This window comes from Mya arenaria, chromosome 9 (genome assembly GCF_026914265.1).
Source record: "Mya arenaria isolate MELC-2E11 chromosome 9, ASM2691426v1".
Lineage (NCBI taxonomy): Eukaryota > Metazoa > Mollusca > Bivalvia > Myida > Myidae > Mya > Mya arenaria.
In genome coordinates this window covers 25,306,367-25,331,885 of record NC_069130.1, presented here as the reverse complement: position 1 = coordinate 25,331,885, position 25,519 = coordinate 25,306,367, and the positions used below count along the sequence as shown (strand labels likewise).

Genomic DNA, 25,519 nt, shown 5'->3' with positions numbered 1-25,519 from the left:
TCATGATATATTGAATGGTGTTCTTGTTTTCTTGCCGTAATGCTGTTATGTGCTTGCTATAACATATTGTTTTTCAAGTAGCAATGGAGATTGAATATACAGGCATATCTAAAGGGCAACAGTGCATCATAACCTATACTTACTGCCAAAGATATCGGCTATGTACCCCAAATTAACTCGGTGTTAAAATATTTCGCTTTGTCCTTCTTAATCATAAAGATAGTACAGAATATGTTCTAACTAGTACATAGAAGAAACAAATCGTCATATTATTTTAAAGAAAACAATACAAATGATTTTATATTACATCCAACTAATATAATTGTTGAAATCAACGATTTGTTTTACCATTTCTTTTAATGAAAAGCAAGCCTTTTAGTTACAATTTGTATCACTGTATTTTCGGCGCACTTTCTCATCGTATTAATGAAGCAAATATTGCAAATGAAGAATTTCGGAAATATGCAGAAAATATAATTGAATACTTTTCATATTTCTCTTCTAAACAAATCTGCCCAAATTATATATCAGCTCATATAGGCACTAGTGTATTGCAATAGCATACAAAATATACCGCATACTATACATGTATTGACAGAACATCCCTTTTCCTTACAATAGTTTAATTCTAATTTAATTTTAAAACGAATATATCAACTAGGAAGAGGTTTACGTATTAACATATTTTAAGGCTGAGTATTTCAAGGGTCATTTTAGGTAATAACCGTCCTATTACTGTTAAGATTTTTTTTCATTTCATGCATCACAATTTAAACATTGTTTAGCAGAAATATCTTTTAAATTAAAACAAGTTACAACAAATGTATACTTTAATTAACCTCGGTAGATAGAGCATATCTACTAACATGGTAAAGAATTTCATAGCTATGAATAAGCATAACATAACAAATATGCAACACATGGTATCTCAATTTAAAATATTATCAATTTGTATAACGGATATATCAGAAGATCATATCAAAAATGGACCATATCACACACACACACACACACGCACGCACACACACGCACACACACACACACACACACACAAACACACATTAACGGAGAATAACACAAAAAAGCCTCAACGTCTTATTTCCATTTTGGTCACAATAGTGCAGACTGTTAAACATGTTTACATCTCATGTTATTTGATAAAAAAATACAATTTTCTGCTTCAAATACAAATATTGGTAAAGATCTTATCCAAATAATGTTAGAACTAAGACACAACAAAAACATGAACCCTTGAACAGAAAATGAAAAGAGCAATTAGGTCATTATCAATATGAGCTTTGGGTTTTAGATAAAAGACATATCTAATACCAGTAAATTTATTCTTCGTTATTTGAAGTTTATCTTTTAATTTATTGGTCAAACTAAGTTACCAAAATGAGAAGGCATACTCGTAGTGGCACTGTTGACGCGCTGTTGAAAGTAGGTTCGTGGTATGACTTGACAAATGCATGCTTTTTCTGTAGATCGATTCTATTTTAGCGTTTTCATAATAGCAGAGGTTGTCATACTCTTGTTGCGCCGAGATACCTTACAGATGATGCTGACTGAATAATTAAATATTTCCTACGAACTCGGGGTTTTGTTTAAACATTTAAAGCACTGTCTGCACTGAGTCTTTTTGCACGGTACTTTTGTAAACGGGATCCCCTGCAAACGAAAACAAATTATCAAGATTTAGAAAACAGAACGAATGTTTGGGTCACGATGTTATCAAACTTAAATAATTGTTGCTATAATGTTATAGGTAGTTGAGTAGATTTGTTGTGTAAAGCTTACAAACAGCAAAGTAAGTATTGATAAGATAATGTAATGTTTTAATATATAAACACTTTAAGTACAAAGTTAGAAATAAACGTATGACTTGATATTATATTGATAATTCAACTAGTATTTTAGATCATTCGTACCTCTCTTAACATTCCCGTAATAAGCATGTGACTTTGGATTGGACTCCTCCAACGGCATGTACACATGCGGATTCTCGGGTCTGAAAGGATTTTCAAAACGTAAGTTACATGACAATTAACTTCGGTATGATTAATAAATATGATTGTTTTTTTAAGATTTTAATAATTATAAATAAATAAACTTCTTTTTAGTGATATAACTCTTATTCTATTTATTTTTTCATTTTTATAGTCTTGTATTGTTTTGTTTTTATTTCTTACCTATCGTTTTCAACACCTGAAACCAATAACAAAATAAGCATCAATATAAGTTTTAATGTTCCTGTCCATATTCGAATTAACCATTAATCTAATTTAGTTAAAACTATGAAGGTGTAAGCCTTCGCAAATCAATAAGAAACTCGACATCATTAAGGACACTTTCTAACTTTCTTTACAATACCTCACTACCAACTCAGGTTATTAAATGGGCGGGCTCCTTTTAACAATACTTAGTAAAGGTAACCTTGACTTCAATAACTTTCCATGAACTCTAAAGATTAATCAATATACTTGCCTTACACAAGTTATTGAGTGGACAAGATTTTTCTATATTGACCTCCCTTTTGACCACAATGACCCTAAGTGCCATCCCAAAGCACGTCTTTTTAATAGAAAGAGACTAATAAATTCACCTTTTCATCGATACATGTGTATAAAGACAACCAAATTATGGTAGTTCCGTAGGAACTCATTTTAAATTACATATTCTTTTATCAATCCTGTTTACTTTATATTGAGAATTGATATTGCGGCTCTGCCCTGCTGATATTTAACAAATTAGGGCAACCAGAAAAAACTTTAACGCTTGGAGAATAAATATAAAAAAAAAACAAATGAACATTTGCCCATACTTTACACGGAAGCATTAACTTACTTAACGCATCGTAGACGGACGTCTCTTTTGTCGATGATACAACTTCATACTCTACGGCGGCGTTATTTCCCGGGTTGTCAACACCATTGCTGAAACAAATATTTGTAATAGTTTCGCACGTCTTGATTAGATTAATATAGTAACGTGTTATTTTAACATTAAACGATTTGATGTTGACAGATTACATACTGGTTTACGAACTTTTATTATAAAGACCAACAATAAATGGTAATCGCTGTTCCATGTACAGACTTTGATTTTTTTCGAATTTTAACAGTATGATACATATCAATTACAAATCTTTGGAAACATGTTCTGTAGATCAAGAGTGCCAACTGTCGCAAAATAATACTGGCTTTGTTCTAAAACACCGAGTGTGGTGTACATTAGTCAAACATTAGACATCGGACCCTGCACATATCGTCACCTTAGAGCAATAACTCAATAACTGCATATAGAAATAGAAGCAGATGTTGAGTTCTTGCACTAAGATGATGATATATTGTTTACCAATTCCTGAGTAATAACTCTGCAATAATTGTGATTTTACCTGTATATATATCACACTGTTCAGTTCAGAAACCATAACACATAAGTGACTGAGAATTTCCAGCTAGTTATCGAACTTGTTTGATATGTGTTTGCTATAATCATGGTGACAAACCTTAGTGATGATTGGTCAATTCCTATAATTTTGGTCTACTTATGGGACATTACGCTGGTTTAATTGGGATTTCTAGCTAGATAGTCAACCGTTTGCAAACTTTTGAGCTGAAAGTCAATTTCTAATTTTTCTTCTATTCAAGGACCATAACTCTGAAGTTTCTTGGACTTTCAGCATGTCCGAGATACTTTGCACATGGTGAACAAGTTTGGAAAAAGTGTGAGAGCCGACAGTATATATAGTTTGTGGAGTCTAAGCAATTAAATGGTCATTACTCTGAAGACACTTTAGCAAGATGGCTGGTTATCAAACCTTGGCAAGATCTTCGATTCATACACATACACATAGTGTATTGATTGGTGATCGGGAAAAAAGTACATCGAGTTATAGCTCGAACAATATAAAGCATGTGTAATTTAAGCAATTCCAGGTCTAAATTTCGGAAATGATTGAGTAGGCATAGCTGGTTATTTTATTCGGCCAAGATGTATTGCCAATAAACATGGTTTCCATGTTTTGATATACTTGATGAATGTTCACCCTGCTTCCGCGCGGACAACATTTATTTAAGTTATTCAATATCCTTAACTCTGTGACCTGGGCGACAATGTTGGTTAACGTGAACTGATATAGATATCTGCTAAAAACACAATGCCCAGTCTGGTATTGAAGTATTGAAGAAAGGCTCCTGAAAGGTAAATCGCGGACAATTTAATGGGCGGCGCGCACCGTCCGTCCTCCAGTTACTAATGCTTATGCAAACGGACAACGATTCACTAAGTGGAAATACTGCCAAATAGTGGTACATGTTGTCTTCACATCTATATATATATATAAACTTACCTATCTTGATCTGAATATACATCTGAAAAAAAAGTCATTAACCAATTATTTTGAGATGCATTAGTTATCTATAAACAAGAGACTCCTTAGACAGGTAACCGGGGGGAGTCTTCCCTACCCTGAAATCTGGAATACAGATTATTTTGGGGCCGGAACCCACCGAGATTTTTGTGAACGATTTCTTAAAAAATAATGACAATAAATGTAAAAATTAAAGTCATTTTTATTACTATAATTTGCGTTTGTTCATTTTCAAATGGAATCCGTGTAACCTAAAATCGGCACCCGAAAAAATGCCCAAAATGAGCAGGAATCCGGCGTTACAAGTAGGGTTGGGTGACACCCTCAAATCTGACTTTGAGATATCGCTATATAAAAACGATAGACATACATATAACATTGTAATGCTTTAAATTGTGCAACATAGTAAATCATTTTTTATTCTAACATGAAGGGAAAGAGCTTTTAAACTAAGTAAGGATAAGTGTATAAGTAGCTTTATTACAATGTGCTTTCCTACGTTAAGTGCGTGTTAGGCTTAAGCCATGTTCCTTATTTTACGTTGGGTTACTGTGTTTGCCACTGTATTATTGCATTGTTTATCAATTAGTGTAAGATTTCTCAAGGCTGAGTTATTCAAAACAAAGACTACCATGAAACCTCTTATTGACAACATGCTTTTGAAAATGGCATATTAAATGCCTTTCGGATTAAAAAGTATGTGGATTTGCTGGTGGTTTAATTATACAGAGGGAAGGAGACCATCTTTAGCCATTTTAAATTAATTGTTTAATTTGGGCTGTAATAAATTTTATGTTTTAGAATGATTGTAAAACACATAGTAAGTATCCACAAGTAAGAATAAGTTTGAAACCCACGAAAATCTTTTCAGAAGATAACCCTATAACCCTTTTAGTTTGAAATAGGTAAAACGTGTTGCGTATTGTAATTGCAGTGGCTAGTTTAAAGGTGCACTAGTACACCCAAATAAGATTTACCACAATTCATACATTTGATGGGTTCATACATTTGATGGGATTGTTAAAACATTTGTTTAAATAAACCATAAAGGATGAACAAATGTCACAGATAAGATTTTTTATAAAGAATACCGAGTTTAATTTGAAAGAAATCTGCAGTTAACACGGTATTTCTACCTAATGATACGATAGTAAATCAAAGTAAATCTTTTACCATTCACCATCATTTAATTTTTGCGTTTGCAGCTATTGAATACACGGTTACAATCTTATCGGTTATCAATATTTTCCATAAATGCATTATTTTGTTAGTAGTTTACTGCATACTGCATACATGCTCATAAACTGCATATAGAAACCGGCCGATATGGCCGAAATAGAATAGATAGAGCCCAAGGTTATTGTACTGTTTGTAACTCTAATGATTTAGAGGATGAATATCATTTCATCATCATATGTCCTGTATATAATGACTTCAGAAAAAAAATGATTAACAGATATTATATTAGAAACCCAAGTATGTACAAGTTTATCGAACTAATGTTATCAAACAACGTAAGCATACTAAGTAGCTTAAGTAAATTTATAAATCAAGCATTTATGTTAAGAAATTCCTTAATAAATAACACCGTTTAGATCTTTCAAGTATTATGACATTTGTAAATAGCCTCCCATAATACTTCATTACTGTATTTAATATAGACCCCACAGTTTGATTTTGATAAGTATCGTGTTTCCCTTTTTTTGATACCTCATTATTATTAAAAAAAAATGTTCTTTAATTTAACTCACTTCTAGTATTCTCTTTCTTTGTATTTAGGCCATGAATTGTTTTGACCATACTGAATATTTATATGTGTGTTTATATTTTCTATATTTTGTCAAGAAACTGTTACATAACATGTTTACGACAATAAACATTTATGTCTGTCTGTCTGTCTGTCTGTCTGTCTGTCTGTCTGTCTGCCTGTCTGTTTAAGATTTATCACTCAAAACCTGTGTTTGTTATACGTGTGTATGCATTGATTTTGAATAAGAGTGTCACTTTAATATATGATACGGGATCTAAATTAGACATACTGCGTTACACATTTTGTACCTTCTTTCTTCGACAGAGACATGGTAAAGGAACACTTCAATGTGTACTTTCGTCTCAGTATGCACACTAAGACGAGTACAGCCACGACTATCCCGAGACTTCCACCAACTACACCACCAATAACAGCAGCATTATTTGGAGTTATGTCTTCTGGAAAAGAAATAAGGTTATTATAACTTCTAAAGTAGACTTATACTACCCCAAATTATACTTAATAGTGAACATGTTGGGCATTGTTTATTCGCTTTATAAGTGTAAAAGACCTATCCATTACGTGCGTTTACATGCAATGTTATCAACTGAGTGTATAGGCTTCAGCATTACTAAAGTTATCTGACTTATAATTTTGCGTTATAATGCCCAAGTTCACTTTGTTTGCAGACGTTTTAATTGCTGATGTCAAATAAAGATAAATAAGATCGGATAACTCGCAAAAGTGCGTATTAAATGTGTCAAACGAGAAATGCTCCTTTATCAAGACAATGGTTCACATTTTAACACATGTGGTGGCAGTCGCGAAACTGACCAAGGAAACTAAAACCAAATGCCAGATCTGCCTACACCAAAGACACATGACTTATTCAGACCATTCATAGACTTCACTGGTTACCAAAAAATGTTTGGGAAAGTCTTAAAATCACTCGGTCACTCTCATGTATAATACTCGGAGTAGCTGAAGCTAACTTTGAACATCAGAAATACAAGAAGACTGAACAAGATTAAGAAGAAGAGTAAATACATTTAAGAATATTTGGGACATACTTCCCGTTCCACCAACACTATTTGCTTTCTGTATTTCACCTAAGATAAACTACCAATAAGTGGGTGGAGCATAGCGCTTTGCAAACAGTACCTCAACACTTTTTGTGTAAAACTCTATGACGAAATCAAGTGTGGCAAATCATAAGGAGTGTTAAAAATAAGATACCAAAAGGTTGGAACTCTTCAGCAATTTTTTTTTTGCTCAAATATCGTCCATAAAGACAACTATTTTTATATAAGCTTAGTTTAGTTGTAATGCTGATATGTTTCTATGTAACCATAACACACATACTGTTAAATTTACGTGTTATAGAATATGTTCTGTTCTGTATACTTTTTAGTTTGGTAGATTTGTGATTTACAATTTCAGTTCATCCTTCAAAAAAGTTGATTGTAATATTTATTTAATAGTTCACACTACACTGTATAATTGTAATTGTAATATATTTATTATGTATATGAAACACACAAAAAACTGTATAGTTTACGTGTAATAAATTCTGTTCTGTTCTGTTCTGTTCTGTTTTTAAACGTATCAACGCTATGAGCGGAATAACTGACATTTACAAACTGCAATGCACTCACTTTTGAATATAATAAAGAACCCAGTACACACCCATTCCAGCCCCTTTCGATGTGGTAACTGTAATTGCATCTGATGATTTTGATCTTCCAATGCCATTTGTTGAATATACTCTTATTTCATACTTTGTATTTGGACTTAATCCAACAATGGTGTGGTTAATGTGTCCAGCGATCACAGCTTCATTCCTCCAGACAGAAGATCCAACATCCCTGTACTCTACTTGAAACGTTTGAGGCAAACCTCCATCAAACTCGGGTGTCCATTCAATGTATACCTTGTCAACTGTGGCTTTTTGAAAGTGTTGCAGACTTGAAGGAGTATGTGGGTGCTCTAAAAATAAACGTTTACGATGTTACTTCTAGTTATATTGTTCGATAGTTAAAGCAAAGGTAAAAGGGTTTCCACATCAAAGGCAGCGAAGCCGGGGTCAGCAATAATACCAATAAATCAATATATGTCTTCAAAAAACGGATAAGCTAAATAAAAAGTTTTTGAATAGTTGTTGAACTACTAAAAAAAGAGTCAATAATGTTATAGATAAATAATAAGCATTATCTTATGTGTCTTTTGAAATGCGGATTCTATGTCATTCTAAAATCATAATGAATATTGTAATGTAAATATAAATTCCCTAGATCCGGAGCTGAGTAAAAAATATGAAAACTCCAAAAGTAATAAGTCTTCGATCTTCGAGCATTACCTTGCGACTGCAGTCTAAACGTTTCAGTATAATTCCCAAGCTCGTTGTTCACGTGTACGCGGTAAAGCCCGAAATATTCTTTCTCTACAGAAGTGAAGAATAATTTAGTTTGAAGTCCGTCTGAAGAAATAATAATGTCGATGTTTGTGTCATTAGAAACGACATGCCACGTATCAGATTCTAAAACTTCCTTTTCCCACACAAAGTCCTTAACACTTGGTCGTGGAAAGGCTACTAGCGTAAGCACTAATACGGCAGGCACTCCTGTAGCGCTTGTGACGTTCTGGATTCTTTGGACCATTGACGATGCACGAGGAGCACCTGAGAAGAGAAAGAATGTATCATTTCGTTGAAAATGGGTTGGGAAAATATCTAAAAAAAATGCCGCCGAGGAAAACAGAATTACTTTAATGGTAAAATTCAAAACAAAAATTGACAAGACAATAAGTCAAACATGCAAGTATAGTCCTTGCTTAGAAGCACAAAATAAGAGCTAGAAGGACAATGTTGGGCACAAAACGTACGGACATCACAAACGGACTAAACATGCGTCAAAATGGCTTTGTTAGAAATGATGGGATTATACCTAAATACGGGCAGTGAAAATGAAGTAGTTGGTATAAATTAGATAATTTAAATTAATATTCAACGACGTACATTAGATAAAGAATATAACATTGTACTTACATCTAACAAATAGTCTCAAGGATCTGATATCATCTTCAGTATTGTGTGTATTTCGTGCTATACACTGGTACGTGCCTTCGTCCTCACATACACTTTTGGTGATCGTGATTTCCAAATCGTTTGAGTTACTCGCTGTCTTCAAATATTGATTTTGTTTAGACAACGTTATATTTGGCAACGGATTACTTTCAGCTTGGCAATAAAATATTATTATTGTGTTTTCATTTACTTCAAAGTTTTGTCCACGAGCAACATTTGGTAATGTAAATGAAGTCACTTTGGCCTCATCTGAAATACAAAAAAGAAATGTAACAACTTTGACCGTAACCGTTTTTTTCTTGCTATTTATATGCAATTTCAACGAAATGATACATCATATACAATAACAATGGTACAAAGATCATTATGTACAAATTCGCATTGAGATTTTTTTTTCTTACAATTAATATGAAATTAAATAATGTATTCTTAATCAAATGCTATTGAATATCGAATCGAATATGCTTTTTGCTTCTAAACCGGGACAATTGTTTGATTGCAATAAATATTTCCAAACTGGTATATTCTTCGTTAATAAACACAATGAAACATATTTAAGCATATTTATTTACTATCAGCACAGTCATATTACACTCAAATGTATGTATGTTATGAATATAAATCAGCTTTGTTCGTGGGATAGTGTCGATAAAAACAATTTTCATTTCAAACAACAATGTATCAATTTATTTTATATGTGTTAAAAAATTAGATTGTTAGAACATCTTAAATAATGTTACTTTTGATGTAATTTTAAGCTGAATAAATTAATGTATTTTTTCTTATTAGAATGTCAAGACATTGATGTGTTTCAATTTACTTTAGTTTATTCTCTTTTCTCAACTTTTATTTTAAATTACTTTGTTTTAATTTTTAATAAAACTATTTTCAAAAAACGAGCCAAAATCTTTTTCTTGCACTACAGTCCGAAGGGTTTGCTCATAAAGAGAGGAAAATATCGATGACATATTGTTCATACTTACATTGCACATCGATGTAGACTGTATTGGTACTGTTTCCGACGGTTGCTGCACTTCCTGTAGGTTCCATGACGTTGGAGGCTGAACATCTGTAGTGACCACTCTGTGTTCGAGCTATGTTGGCGATAACAAGTGTCTGCTCCATGGAGACCGGGGTCATATCAGACATTCTCTCCCATTTAAAGTCAGTCTTGCTTGGAATACCGGTAGTTATTTCACAAGCCACAGTAATATTGCCTCGTTCGAGTGCAACTACGTTCTTCAGCGGATGTACCACAGGAGGAACTATAAATAAGCTGATCATCTTTAAGAGTATGTCGTAAGGGGAATCGAAGATAACGCTGACAATTAAAGAATATATACGCACCTGCATCACCAACCCTACTGAACGTTTTTGTGGATAAACACTAATACGACAATAACGAATTGCAATTTCAAACAATTTTATATAGTAATACTCAAGTCAAAACTTGCATTTTGTTTATATTTTACACCAAACTCTATCTGAGTAGTAATGTACATTGGTTGCATTTTTTTCTGAATACATTAAACACCCAGTTTATGTGGCTTTGATGCAATACGCTTCTTGAAAAATCTGATAATGTTGACATTCTTCAAATTGTTGAGAGTATAGAGAAACTCACTTAATTATTTAATAAAAAAAATAATCCTTTTTGATAATTACTAAAAACCTGGGTTTAAAGAAGAATAAGTAATTTTCACTCCTTATGAACCTAAAACTAGAATGTAACCAGGCACAATTTAGACGCACGCTGTTTTCATTGCCTCCGAACAATACTTGCACCTAATTCCATTTTGCATTGTATGCTAATAAACCAAATATAAAGTTACTTACAAAGAACATTGACTACGAACGAAATTTCCCGCCTCCCTTGTTCCGTATTTCCGCTTGAAAACTGCATAGTGTTGCTAATGGTCAATGTAACCGTAGTCGTGTTCTGAACAGGCACCTCAAGATACTGTCCTGTTGTTGGCGAAGAAAACCCAGTCATAGACCACGAGTAGCTGGACGCAGGATTGCTATCGCAGGAACAATTCATAGAAATAGTCATTCCTCTTATAGCATTTATGCTACTCGCTGTGATATTTGCTGATCCAACGCGGCAGCTCGGATGATCTGGTGGATCTACATGGTTGTACAAACAAGCTCACAATTATGACTTGATCGGAAAGGTACAATATATTTTGTAACATCTTGATGTAGATTTTTATACGTTAAACACAAACACAAGAGTGTGCCCTCTTTCTTTACGACGATATAGACGTCTTATGTTGAGGAGATATCGCCCAATCGTGTAAAATCGAACTCATTCTGCAATTTATCGCAACTAATAAGGATCGGCCAAATAGATGACATTCAACTTTTTATAGCATATGTGCATATTGTCGAGCAGCTGATCATCTAAATGCAAGGAGGCACATCTTTGCTTATCCATGATTTCGTTCAGGGTATACCGGACTATATTTACCAAAGCTGCATATCATAAGTTCTTCTGTGTATCACTTGTTGTGTAGTGTCGGTATTCGCATAACATATTATTTAATTTTCTTACTTCCAACACTTTTAATTTATTTATTACTATTTATTTAATTCAAACACTTAATAATTTCTGGAATACTTAATGTTCATTGATTTTTTTGTTAAAAGTACACACTTGAAATAACCCTTATACTATTCATTTAACCTGACTATACACTTTTAAAAAATCATTATGCTTTATGAATACCTGCCGGTTTATCTTTAGCAAAGTACATTGTTTTATCCCGTTAACTTTCTGTTGTGCAAATTCGAGTTAACTCGTTATGAATCGACATGATATAGTTCTAATGTAGTAACTTAAAGTATAACTAATACCATATTTATGTTTCATTATAACGTGTCTCAGTTTATCTAAGCGTGCCTTAAATCGTTCATAGACTTTACAAACAAGGTTTTAACATTAAACAAAAACTAAATCGTTCGAATCGCGTACAATTTCTCTCGCACAACTGATGCAAAAACTTGTAAACATTATCATAAAACTCGTTGCTCCCAACATATCTAAGACAGTATAATTACACGTCCGTTTTAAGTATTTAACAGTTATATATACAACATACTATCCAAAGGCGTGAAACAATAATACTCACATAATACTTCGACAGTTGTTATGACGGAATTAGACGAATTCACAGTATGTTGATATGAAGGGACTATATAGCTGCTTGCGGTCATGTTGAAGACTCCGCTATGTGTGCGTCGAACGTTACTCAAAACAAGAGGACTTTGGGGACTCTCTCCAGGATGTGACCATGAAAATGTTGGTGTCGGGTTTCCGTCACTGCTGCAGTTAAGTCGAACCTCCAGTCCTTCCCTTACTTTAATCAAAGATGGCACAACTGATCCTTCGTAGGTACACGTTGGAACACTTGGTCCATCTGAAATAATCAAAGTGGACTTACTGTTGTGACACCTGCCTATTGCCAATACAACATTTACGCACAGGGGAAGTCCCTATGGAAAATCGGTAGACAAAAAACAGATTCAGAGGGACAAAAGGATAGCAGTGCTATGATCACATGACCATCACGTGATTCTGGTCGGTAAGGGTGCTGTACTGGATCCTGATTGGCTACCTCAGAAACCTGTACCCAACAGCTGCTGTGTGGCATTCAGAACAAGGACACAGAAACAACCAGACGTACAGTTACAGATCAGTTTATCCGGTTTATCCGGAAACATGGATGGTAAGCCTGATAACTATATGTGTCTTTGGTCACCGTATTGTTGCTTAAATACAATAGCAGGATATTGAACATGTTAAAAAGTAAAAAAAAAAAATTTATTCCATGAAAAATATTTTTCTGAAAAACGAAACTTGAATAAAAATACAACCAAAAAAAAACATTTTAATTCAATGTTCATGTATAATCGTACATCTCAAAGTCACGATATTTTGCAAAACGATAGCCTCCTTCTTCAAATTCGTGGTCAAGCTTGGCAAGAGAGCTGAAGGGTAGTGAAGCATTGGTACGGAAGAATCACGCATAGTCTATATTCTGTAGGTCGAGTTTAGCAACGTTTGAGCGTGTTACGCGCATGGGTAAATCGCTTTTCGTTGCCATTGTAGTGGCGAGATAGCTTCTGATAAACGAACGAATCGAGTAAGTCGGGTGAAATTTGTACGATGTAAGTAATACTTCAATACTGTAATTTGAAATATTAAAGTACACCGTTGTAGACATTGACGTTCAGCCTAAGTATTATAATAATTCCTAAATCTAAACAAAGTAGCAAAGGAGGCAGTCAGGAGACACCGAAGCAGTATTTCCAAACGTCTGTCATATGTGATAAAGCATTGTTCAGACGTTTATGCAATTACTCCATTCCGCATTGTGGTGACAGACAAACATATATTCAGACAGGCGGATGGATAGACAGACCAAAAATAAAATAAAAATACTTTTATTGTTCAAAAATTTGTCGTGCCTATGGAATAGTTTTTCACAATTCAAAGGACCATGGCCTCATTTACGAAACAGTGGATAAAGACACTGCGCTTTACACACTTGAGTCCTATGTACTCCTTAAATCTAATGAATAGTCCTCGTACCAAAATAAAACTGTCCGATGGCATAGTGGTGGATCGTTCACTTCGGGTGCGGAATATTATGAGTTCCATCCACGGCCGCGTCATACCGAAATACATTCAAAATTGTTCCAGTAGGTCCCTTGCCTGGCGCTATGCGTTTAAAAGGCCAGTTCCCTACGCAGTGATCTTCCCTAACTATCAGAAAAGATATATGTCACTATGAGCGATTATAGGTGGTTTTCTGCTATATAAACTGAATAAACATTTTTAACATACTCATACTTCACTCATTTCTGGATAGTTTTTATCAATTTTCAATCAAGGTACATTGATATTAAAATACAGAAACAGTATGATCCTTACCAATATGATATTTGATCACGTGCTTTGTATGGTGGCAGTGATTCCTATCCTGTATGGGAAGTAACACTGCGTGGAGTAAGTTAAAAGATTAGTACTGGGTAATTGGTAAACTCAACAATTATTTTAACCTGGGTTAGTTATATCCCGTGTAACGAGGTGATTTACACCGAACATGATTAACAACCAGGAGTGTATTCGTAAGATCCTCCCGGAGACTTAAAATTTGCACTAAGCATTGGGCTAAAAGAGAACACATGATTCATGTACCGCAAACATATATAATAGTTAAATACTGACATTCATTTACGAATAAATCTGTCACAATTTACTATGAACGGTGGGGTGTTGGGGATCTCCCGATACCAAAAATACACTGATAATCGTTTGGCTCTTTGGAAGATTTAATCTTCGATTAGTGTCGAATATGCAGAGTCTGCATATAGATATAATGTATAATTTGTTTTCCGACCATTAATTGTGTAACAAACCTTTATACTGGCAGTAATGTTACATGATAGGTAGATTGAAACTATGCATATTGTTTAAAAACTTAAAATATATAAATGCTTTTAAAGTTAAAGCGTATCTAGACATTTTAAGATAATCCTGATATAACACATAGTAATAAACTTCGGTTATTGTCAATAAAGAATGTTGAAACAAAGTAGATTTATACTAGGTCTTGTGAACTTAAATATGCCATTTTTGTCGCTTTGTCCGCGAATCGCCAACATTGGCGAGCTCACCGTTGAATAGAAATGATGAAACAGTTGTGTAAAAGGTTGTTGAATTAAATATCAAAGTTTTTGTATGACAAAATATGAAGCTAATCATATCATTAACAAACAAATAAAGATTAGGAAATAAAAACACTTACATAGAATGTTAAGTGTTGGCATGTTTGTAGAAATCAGTTCCTGTCCACCATTACTTCCCCGGCAACTGATTTTCCTGCCCTGGTGTTACTGTTCGGGTGTGTATACGAGAGTACTTGTTGTTGAATCTTGTGAAGTGACTGTGACTATTCCGGAAGTTAATTGTTCATCATCTAAGTACCACTTCACGACAGCTTCTGGACGGCTGAAAGAAGTAACGCACATGAATTGCTGGTTAAGGTTTTCAATGACGGATATGGGATCCGTGCTAGGTTCTAATGCTAACGATGATAGTTCAACTGTAAAGTAAAACACGTATGAAAGTGGTTGTGTCATCTAAATAAGCCTAATAAGACATTTGTTTTGCACTATTTGTATTGGAAAATGATTAAACCGTTCTCGTTTTAAAACTTTTAACACACTAGTCTATATTTGCTGCAAGTTCATCTATTTTCTTTGTTTGTTGGAAAGACGATGCTCAATCATTCACCAATAAACTTGACCATCGGTATTCGTGCAAGTAAAGTAAGAAGATCGAGGACATTTGAAGGTACTACTGCTTATGATTCGAAATGTGATATAATTAAACGGAAGGATCATATTTGTCCCTCAATATAAAACAAAATGAAACATATTCCACGGAATGTGTGAAGAATCCCAAAAATACAAAAAATATTAAATCGGTCAAATTTTCGCCCGTAAAACAATTTTATGAATTGGGGCTAAGATGGAAATGATATAAAAATATAAATGGTATGATTGCATACAGTTGATCTAGTAAATTAATACAAAAATAAAACTTGGCATTCAGTAAAAAGTTTTTTTCAAAAGTGTGTTTCATCGTGCAGCTTCATTTTGCAATTTTCATTCAACTTAAGCACAAAAAGAATAACACTAATTTGTTTTTAATTATTTTCAAAGTTTGCACTTACATATAAAGTATCTTCACATACTATCCAAACATTTAACCATACAACTAATGAATTCCTCTGCATAACTATATATAATATAACTCTTCAATAACATTCCATTCAGAATTAATTACCTGTGTAAGTTAAAAAAATGGATCCAGAGTCTCCATTGTTCACCACTTCACAGTGATAGTTGTCGCTGTCAGTTTCTCTGAAGTCATTGATCGTTAAGTTAACCAAGTCAAACTTCTTTGTCTGGGTATTCTTTAATATTTTGTATTTTGTCGTGTTTACGGTTTGGCATTCAAATATATCACATGAGCCAAGTTGAAAGAGCTTAGAGCTGCCTCTTTTGAAGTTAACGTCGTTAGCACCGTCCATATTAACACTGCACGTAAGTGTTATTTGTCCATACAAAGTCGCATACTGTTTGTCAGTTGTCAGAAGCACCGTTCCTGAAAAAAGTACATAGACATTTATGAATGCTCATAACGATATGTTCTAAACATATGTTTGGCAGTAAGGCGATTGTTCTATATTGGTGTGTTGCTGAATACTGCCAAATTATTTATTACTACACTTTACAATGAGACTGTTAGAGAAAAACATATTTAAAACAGTTTTAACTTTTATGTTGTCACAACTCTATGGTAACTACAGTATATTGCTTCAATAACTATAACAACAACATAAAAATCAAATTACCTTTAATGGACTGTTAACGAACTTAAATTGAAATTACATATTTTGTTATAATGCAATTATGCTATTATACAAAATGCAATGGTTCTAATTTTGGATTTACAGTACGGCGTATGTGTAGATAAATTAATGAAATATAATCTTGCAGTTTTTGCTTTTTTACAGACAGTTGTGTCAGTGACGTATAGCATTTTGTGTTGCATTAAATCAGTATATTCTCCTTAAAAAAGTATATGCGTACCTTTACATTGTGTAATCATCGTAAAAATCATAATCACTGCAAACCGTCTAATAAACATACTTTCCATTAATCCCATTATTTTCTCTTATTTATAATGCATGCATTTTAAGAGCTTTACTTTAGTTAACAGTTTCAATCTGCATACTAAAGAGGAAGTTTAAAAAATATTGATTGAGGAAGCAAACAAGAGATAAATATAATTATCATGTACGCAAAAGTCAATAAACACATCTATGAGTACTCTCTTAAAAGTATGGGTTGAGTTCATTTGCTTCGAGTAACTGACAAACCAGGTTGGAAATTGAAAAATGTCCTTTATTCCGATTAAATGACGTATATCGTTACAAACGAACGATATACATGGCCGAAACAAAGTTGGTGGTAAATTAAACGCCGACGTATATTCTTACAAACGAACGATATACATGGCCGAAACAAAGTTGGTGGTAAATTAAACGCCGACGTATATTCTTACAAACGAACGATATACATGGCCGAAACAAAGTTGGAGGTAAATTAAACGCCGACGTATATTGTTACAAACGAACGATATACATGGCCGAAACAAAGTTGGAGGTAAATTAAACGCCGGCGTATATCGTTACAAACGAACGATATACATGGCCGAAACAAAGTTGGAGGTAAATTAAACGCCGGCGTATATCGTTACAAACGAACGATATACATGGCCGAAACAAAAATGGAGGTAAATTAAACGCCGACGTATATCGTTACAAACGAACATTATACATGGCCGAAACAAGGTTGGAGGTAAATTAAACGCCGACGTATATCGTTACAAACGAACGATATACATGGCCGAAACAAGGTTGGAGGTAAATTAAACGCCGACGTATATCGTTACAAACGAACGATATACATGGCCGAAACAAGGTTGGAGGTAAATTAAACGCCGACGTATATCGTTACAAACGAACGATATACATGGCCGAAACAAAGTTGGAGGTAAATTAAACGCCGACGTATATCGTTACAAACGAACGATATACATGGCCGAAACAAAGTTGGAGGTAAATTAAACGCCGACGTATATCGTGACAAACGAACATTATACATGGCCGAAACAAAGTTGGAGGTAAACTAAACGCCGACGTATATCGTGACAAACGAACATTATACATGGCCGAAACAAAGTTGGAGGTAAACTAAACGCCGACGTATATCGTGACAAACGAACGATATACATGGCCGAAACAAAGTTGGAGGTAAATGAAACGCCGACGTATATCGTGACAAACGAACGATATACATGGCCGAAACAAAGTTGGAGGTAAATGAAACGCCGACGTATATCGTGACAAACGAACGATATACATGGCCGAAACAAAGTTGGAGGTAAATGAAACGCCGACGTATATCGTGACAAACGAACGATATACATGGCCGAAACAAAGTTGGAGGTAAATGAAACGCCGACGTATATCGTGACAAACGAACGATATACATGGCCGAAACAAAGTTGGAGGTAAATGAAACGCCGACGTATATCGTGACAAACGAACGATATACATGGCCGAAACAAAGTTGGAGGTAAATGAAACGCCGACGTATATCGTGACAAACGAACGATATACATGGCCGAAACAAAGTTGGAGGTAAATGAAACGCCGACGTATATCGTGACAAACGAACGATATACATGGCCGAAACAAAGTTGGAGGTAAATGAAACGCCGACGTATATCGTGACAAACGAACGATATACATGGCCGAAACAAAGTTGGAGGTAAATGAAACGCCGACGTATATCGTGACAAACGAACGATATACATGGCCGAAACAAAGTTGGAGGTAAATGAAACGCCGACGTATATCGTGACAAACGAACGATATACATGGCCGAAACAAAGTTGGAGGTAAATGAAACGCCGACGTATATCGTGACAAACGAACGATATACATGGCCGAAACAAAGTTGGAGGTAAATGAAACGCCGACGTATATCGTGACAAACGAACGATATACATGGCCGAAACAAAGTTGGAGGTAAATGAAACGCCGACGTATATCGTTACAAACGAACGATATACATGGCCGAAACAAAGTTGGAGGTAAATTAAACGCCGGCGTATATCGTTACAAACGAACGATATACATGGCCGAAACAAAGTTGGAGGTAAATTAAACGCCGGCGTATATCGTTACAAACGAACGATATACATGGCCGAAACAAAGTTGGAGGTAAATTAAACGCCGGCGTATATCGTTACAAACGAACGATATACATGGCCGAAACAAAGTTGGAGGTAAATGAAACGCCGGCGTATATCGTTACAAACGAACGATATACATGGCCGAAACAAAGTTGGAGGTAAATGAAACGCCGACGTATATCGTGACAAACGAACGATATACATGGCCGAAACAAAGTTGGAGGTAAATGAAACGCCGACGTATATCGTGACAAACGAACGATATACATGGCCGAAACAAAGTTGGAGGTAAATGAAACGCCGACGTATATCGTGACAAACGAACGATATACATGGCCGAAACAAAGTTGGAGGTAAATGAAACGCCGACGTATATCGTGACAAACGAACGATATACATGGCCGAAACAAAGTTGGAGGTAAATTAAACGCCGACGTATATCGTTACAAACGAACGATATACATGGCCGAAACAAAGTTGGAGGTAAATTAAACGCCGACGTATATCGTTACAAACGAACGATATACATGGCCGAAACAAAGTTGGAGGTAAATTAAACGCCGACGTATATCGTTACAAACGAACGATATACATGGCCGAAACAAAGTTGGAGGTAAATTAAACGCCGACGTATATCGTTACAAACGAACGATATACATGGCCGAAACAAAGTTGGAGGTAAATTAAACGCCGACGTATATCGTTACAAACGAACGATATACATGGCCGAAACAAAGTTGGAGGTAAATTAAACGCCGACGTATATCGTTACAAACGAACGATATACATGGCCGAAACAAAGTTGGAGGTAAATTAAACGCCGGCGTATATCGTTACAAACGAACGATATACATGGCCGAAACAAAGTTGGAGGTAAATTAAACGCCGACGTATATCGTTACAAACGAACGATATACATGGCCGAAACAAAGTTGGAGGTAAACTAAACGCCGACGTATATCGTGACAAACGAACATTATACATGGCCGAAACAAAGTTGGAGGTAAACTAAACGCCGACGTATATCGTGACAAACGAACATTATACATGGCCGAAACAAAGTTGGAGGTAAACTAAACGCCGACGTATATCGTGACAAACGAACATTATACATGGCCGAAACAAAGTTGGAGGTAAACTAAACGCCGACGTATATCGTGACAAACGAACGATATACATGGCCGAAACAAAGTTGGAGGTAAATTAAACGCCGACGTATATCGTTACAAACGAACGATATACATGGCCGAAACAAAGTTGGAGGTAAATTAAACGCCGACGTATATCGTTACAAACGAACGATATACATGGCCGAAACAAAGTTGGAGGTAAATTAAACGCCGGCGTATATCGTTACAAACGAACGATATACATGGCCGAAACAAAGTTGGATGTAAATTAAACGCCGACGTATATCGTTACAAACGAACGATATACATGGCCGAAACAAAGTTGGATGTAAATTAAACGCCGGCGTATATCGTTACAAACGAACGATATACATGGCCGAAACAAAGTTGGAGGTAAATTAAACGCCGGCGTATATCGTTACAAACGAACGATATACATGGCCGAAACAAAGTTGGAGGTAAATTAAACGCCGGCGTATATCGTTACAAACGAACGATATACATGGCCGAAACAAAGTTGGAGGTAAATTAAACGCCGGCGTATATCGTTACAAACGAACGATATACATGGCCGAAACAAAGTTGGAGGTAAATTAAACGCCGGCGTATATCGTTACAAACGAACGATATACATGGCCGAAACAAAGTTGGAGGTAAATTAAACGCCGGCGTATATCGTTACAAACGAACGATATACATGGCCGAAACAAAGTTGGAGGTAAATTAAACGCCGGCGTATATCGTTACAAACGAACGATATACATGGCCGAAACAAAGTTGGAGGTAAATTAAACGCCGACGTATATCGTTACAAACGAACGATATACATGGCCGAAACAAAGTTGGAGGTAAATTAAACGCGGGCGTATATCGTTACAAACGAACGATATACATGGCCGAAACAAAGTTGGAGGTAAATTAAACGCCGGCGTATATCGTTACAAACGAACGATATACATGGCCGAAACAAAGTTGGATGTAAATTAAACGCCGGCGTATATCGTTACAAACGAACGATATACATGGCCGAAACAAAGTTGGGGGTAAATTAAACGCCGACGTATATCGTTACAAACGAACGATATACATGGCCGAAACAAAGTTGAAGGTAAATTAAAGGCCCTCCAATAGCACATATCAAATAATACAAAATGCATTACGTAATACAGATGATAATATATCAGTATAGCAAAGATAAGAAAACAGTATAGCAAAATGTAGAAAGCATGACAGATAGGCAAACATTGAAAGGACCTTATTAGGTACGATAAGATAAAAACGCACTGGCCTATATATTGGGTGAGGTACTGTGGGAATAAAAGCTTGTAACAATAAAATATAAACAACATGAAAAGGAATAAAAATAATATGAACACAAACAGGCATGGCTTATAAATGAACATTGAAAGGACCTTATTAGGTATGATACGTTAAAAACGCACTGGCTTTAATATTGGGTGAGGGAGGGTGGTTATGAAAGCTTGTAAAAATACTGCGTCATCCGGGTTAGCATAAATGAACTGGGAAATTATTACGCTATGAGATAAGCGAGATGAGACGGTTAAATAATACTATCAAAATCAGAAACTCGGTACTTATAATTAACTGCGTAATGAGTTATATCCCTTGAAGGTATCATAAATAAATTATTTCTTAGGCAATAAATTGAATTCTATCGCTATTAACGATGTATTATTCCGAAGTTAGGTCGGTAGTTTTAAGTTAATCAGTTTCTATGTAAAGCATTTAAACGTAACCCATGCATTGGAACTGTTCAGATAATGTACAACGAATCAAATGAAATGATACCGCGGAAGGAGAGCGACATTTAAAGCTACAACTGACTCTTAGTGCGTTCTTGCTTTTTAAGTGTCTGGAATATGCGCTCTGAACAGTGTCTTAGTTTAAAAGTCGAGCCAATCCGTTGCGAGATCTTGCTATGGGATGACATGTTATATAGTGGACACAAGTTGGACAATGAAAGCCATACCATTCAAATAATGTTGCGGACACGAAGGTTGGCGCTTTGACATATGGCGTCTTAATATGAAGTAGGCTTTTACGGTTAGAAACAGCATATATGACACTTTCTTAAATAAAAAGAATAACAAGGTAATTTGCCAGGCATTTTCCTTATACGTTCAGATTTAAACTACACAGGCTTTAATATAATATATCTTTTTGTGAACAAAACATATATAACTTCTCCCTACCTTATATTTAAAGGCTGCTGCTGGTGTTAGTAAATGTCCAAGTGTCCTCCATTTTTTTATAACTGCAACACTGTTGCTTGAATCCTTCCTTCAACACGTGTAGGGGATACATGTTCAAACGTTTAATTTGAGTCAATATCAGCTTAATTGCTGCTAAAAAGGCGGATGCAACTTTGTAAGATGACATCCGACCGGTAAGTACAAATACGGTGTAAACACTGAACGAACTGAGGTACATGTACAACCGATCCCGCAACCAAACAAAACGCATACTTTCTTTAACCGTTCAGCGGTAAAACGTATCAATCAGCAATAGGAAAATAATCGCATTCTTTATTGGAAAATACATTTTATGTCTAAAGGTTGAACGGAAAGAGGAACACTTAAGCTAAATGTGTACTAACGAGATTAACACCTCCGATAAAGAAGACAGGTTAGTTTTCCCGGAGAACTGTATTGATGGATCTGTCGTTTTGCGGTTTTCTCGGTTTTGATATGTACATTTGTCTAACCGCAACTATCACTCAGGGTGAGTGCGTGTACGGAATTTCTTATACATTTTTGTATACTTTTCCAGAATCTTGGAAAGCTGCCAAGAAAGGCGAATCTAACTAAGGAGTCAACTATATCAATTCTTAACTCTCTTAGAAAAGTATTTCAGAGAAACATTTTTATATATAACTATATTCTCAAAACCAATATTCTTACTTACTTTCAGGTGGATTTAGTATTTGTGATTCAACTTTTAACCAATAAGCTTCTATTTACACTGCATTTTGAGAGGCTCTTGATAATAGGAAAGAAATTCGAGTTGTTTTCTGCGACATTAGCAAAGCATTCGACCGTGTTTGACAAGCAGGCCTTCTGTCTAAATTACATGTTATTGTTTCCATGAAAATATGCTTCTTTGGCTTATTACCTACATAATAAAAAACAACGAGTTCAGGGTTCGACTTTTACCCTTCCCTTGCTATGAGAGCAAGTGTACCCCAAGGTTCAATATTAGGTCCATTGTTCTTGTATATATTCACGACATAGTTTGCGGTATTGATGAAACTTTTGACGACTACATTTCATCCATGGTTGTAGATATTACTAATGATGCTGCTTCTTTTCATAATTCTGACCTCCTTATATTTACCTTTACTATGCTCATTCATAATATTACTTAAATTTTATCACATAAACATCTTATCATGGTTTTATCAAGTGACGGTTCTGGGTCATCGATATCGAGAGAAAACATCGGTGCGAATAATGCGAATAAACAATTTACGCTCTCTTACGTATACTTTGTTACGTACTCGGTGCAGATGCAAGTTTATCAACTTGTCCACCGTTTGCTTGGCCTGTTTGTATCATATTATCATCATGACCAATATTTATCAGTATGTGTGATGTCAGAGCTAATCGTGTGTAGGAAACGCAGTCCCACAGCAAGTGAAGACGCGATCATTACTATGATTCTTTTCATGCGACACCATATTTCTCATCTACTTAAAAGCACTGCCATAAGTGCTGCATATAAATGAAACCATGTCGACAATCGCTTTTAAAAGTCAGAAATAATATACGTTATTAGACAAATTATCATACCAAAAGCTCTGTTAATGCAAATATCAAAATCTTACTTTTACGTTGCAAAATAGCCTTCCGACGTAGCCTGTATTTAAAGTCACTTTGATTCCTGCCAAATCCAATGCTTTCAAAACAAAACTATCAACATTGGGTTTTGAATCATCGAGGATCATGTTGATTTGTAAAAGTGGATATACAAGCAGGCAAAACAATGAAGATAAGAAAAGATAAAAGGCCGCCCGACGGAGCACTGTCGAAAAATGAATTCTGACAGGTGTTTCGTTGCGGGCTCGCACATCATTGGAGGGCCGAGTGTACGGCTTTAATGCCCGGTGGTGGTGTAGCTACAACAAAAATAAGATAAATAAGATGAATAAACCTTTGTTGAGCTATGTTGCTTTCAGTAGTAGAGATCTTAAGAGAATTAGAATTTGTCAATTCAGTTGAAACACCTGTCGGCAGATTGAATTCATGTTATGAGCGTCGGAAAAATGCAGATACCAGTGAATCTATTTCGGTATATAAGTTGTTCAGAGGGGTTATAATTTACCATAAAGAGATGTTTCAAAATCTGTATTTTAAATAATAATAATAGGTCAGCAAGGGACAATCAGGCATTTGTTAGAAGTGAAATTAAAAATATATTTTAAAAGGGCTGTGTTTCTGAGGCAGGTGAGCCTGTGGTAAATCCGTTGACAGTTGCGAACGGCAAAAGGGTAAGCCAAGATTGATGCCGTCACATAAATCCAGATTTAATTAAAAGTACTTTTGTTGATTTGAAGATCAATTAGTAGTTAAACGAATGTTTCGCAAAGGAGAGGATGTTATTGCATTTGATATTCGAAGTGCTTACGATCATATAAGGATCTTTCCTGAACACAGACCGTTTTTACTATTCTGTTGGGCCCAATCAAGTTGAGCAGGCCGTCGTTTATTGTGACGCCAGTGGAGCTGGATTTGGAGGTTTTTTAGAGGACGTAGATAACAAAAGCGTCGTGATGGGTTGTTGGTCTCAAACTGAAAGTGGTTCAAGCTCCACTTTTAGAAAGCTGTAAGCTGTCCATAGAGTTAGCTCAGTCGATTGCCTTGAGGGGCACGAGGTCACAATTAATACAGACAATCGAAATGCCACTAGCATTTTAAAATATCGCACTTAATACATATAATGTATGTAGGGATCACAATAACACGATCGTCCCGAAATGGGTTCAACGAGAAAATAATTATCAAACAGATTTTAAGTAGATGCACTTATAGCAACGATTGGTCAATATAGCAGTTTTTATTTGATGAACTAGAAAACGTATCGGGTCAACACAAATGTAATCGTTTTGCATGTAACTACAATGCTAAAAGAAGTATATTTAGTTATAATAACTGATGTTCAGGAACAACAGCGGTAGATGCATTTAGTGGGCAATGAGCGGGAGAGAACAAGTGGTTGGTTCCTCGAAGGTTGGTATGCGAATGTATCATGAAGTAAGGCAAACATTTGTCTTCTCCATTTTTGCCGTTATGGTTTCAGAGTCGAGATAAAAATCTGATTGTGTTTATGA

At 35.2% G+C, this 25,519-nt stretch overlaps 2 protein-coding genes across 2 annotated transcripts; both read right to left on the bottom strand.

The window, feature by feature from the left end:
• Positions 1-519: 519 nt before the first annotated feature.
• LOC128203303 (hemicentin-2-like) lies at positions 520-15,068 on the bottom strand. Its single transcript, XM_052904669.1, has 13 exons — positions 15,018-15,068; positions 12,336-12,623; positions 11,041-11,331; positions 10,188-10,469; positions 9,166-9,453; positions 8,479-8,799; positions 7,809-8,108; positions 6,431-6,580; positions 4,352-4,373; positions 2,845-2,933; positions 2,190-2,205; positions 1,929-2,008; positions 520-1,668 (listed from the first exon to the last, which is right to left on the bottom strand). The coding sequence occupies exons 1-13, from the start codon at positions 15,037-15,039 to the stop codon at positions 1,613-1,615; spliced, it is 2,205 nt and encodes a 734-aa protein (XP_052760629.1). The 5' UTR covers positions 15,040-15,068; the 3' UTR covers positions 520-1,612.
• A 68-nt stretch (positions 15,069-15,136) lies between these two features.
• Positions 15,137-16,985, bottom strand: LOC128246671 (uncharacterized). Its single transcript, XM_052964985.1, has 3 exons — positions 16,870-16,985; positions 16,061-16,381; positions 15,137-15,220 (listed from the first exon to the last, which is right to left on the bottom strand). The coding sequence occupies exons 1-3, from the start codon at positions 16,943-16,945 to the stop codon at positions 15,201-15,203; spliced, it is 417 nt and encodes a 138-aa protein (XP_052820945.1). The 5' UTR covers positions 16,946-16,985; the 3' UTR covers positions 15,137-15,200.
• Positions 16,986-25,519: the final 8,534 nt, after the last annotated feature.

What these genes read in the sequence shown, in the direction of transcription:
- LOC128203303 (XM_052904669.1), bottom strand. Translation starts at nt 15,039, where the DNA reads ATGCCAACACTTAACATTCTAT. An exon ending in AACAACTGTCGAAGTATTAT is followed by an intron (nt 11,332 to 12,335) that starts GTGAGTATTATT and finishes ACAACCATGTAG; the next exon opens with ATCCACCAGATCATCCGAGC. An exon ending in GTCTCTGTCGAAGAAAGAAG is followed by an intron (nt 4,374 to 6,430) that starts GTACAAAATGTG and finishes CTTTTTTTTCAG; the next exon opens with ATGTATATTCAGATCAAGAT.
- LOC128246671 (XM_052964985.1), bottom strand. Translation starts at nt 16,945, where the DNA reads ATGGGATTAATGGAAAGTATGTTTATTAGACGGTTTGCAGTGATTATG. An exon ending in GATGATTACACAATGTAAAG is followed by an intron (nt 16,382 to 16,869) that starts GTACGCATATAC and finishes TACTTTTTTCAG; the next exon opens with GAACGGTGCTTCTGACAACT. An exon ending in CATTTTTTTAACTTACACAG is followed by an intron (nt 15,221 to 16,060) that starts GTAATTAATTCT and finishes TACTTCTTTCAG; the next exon opens with CCGTCCAGAAGCTGTCGTGA.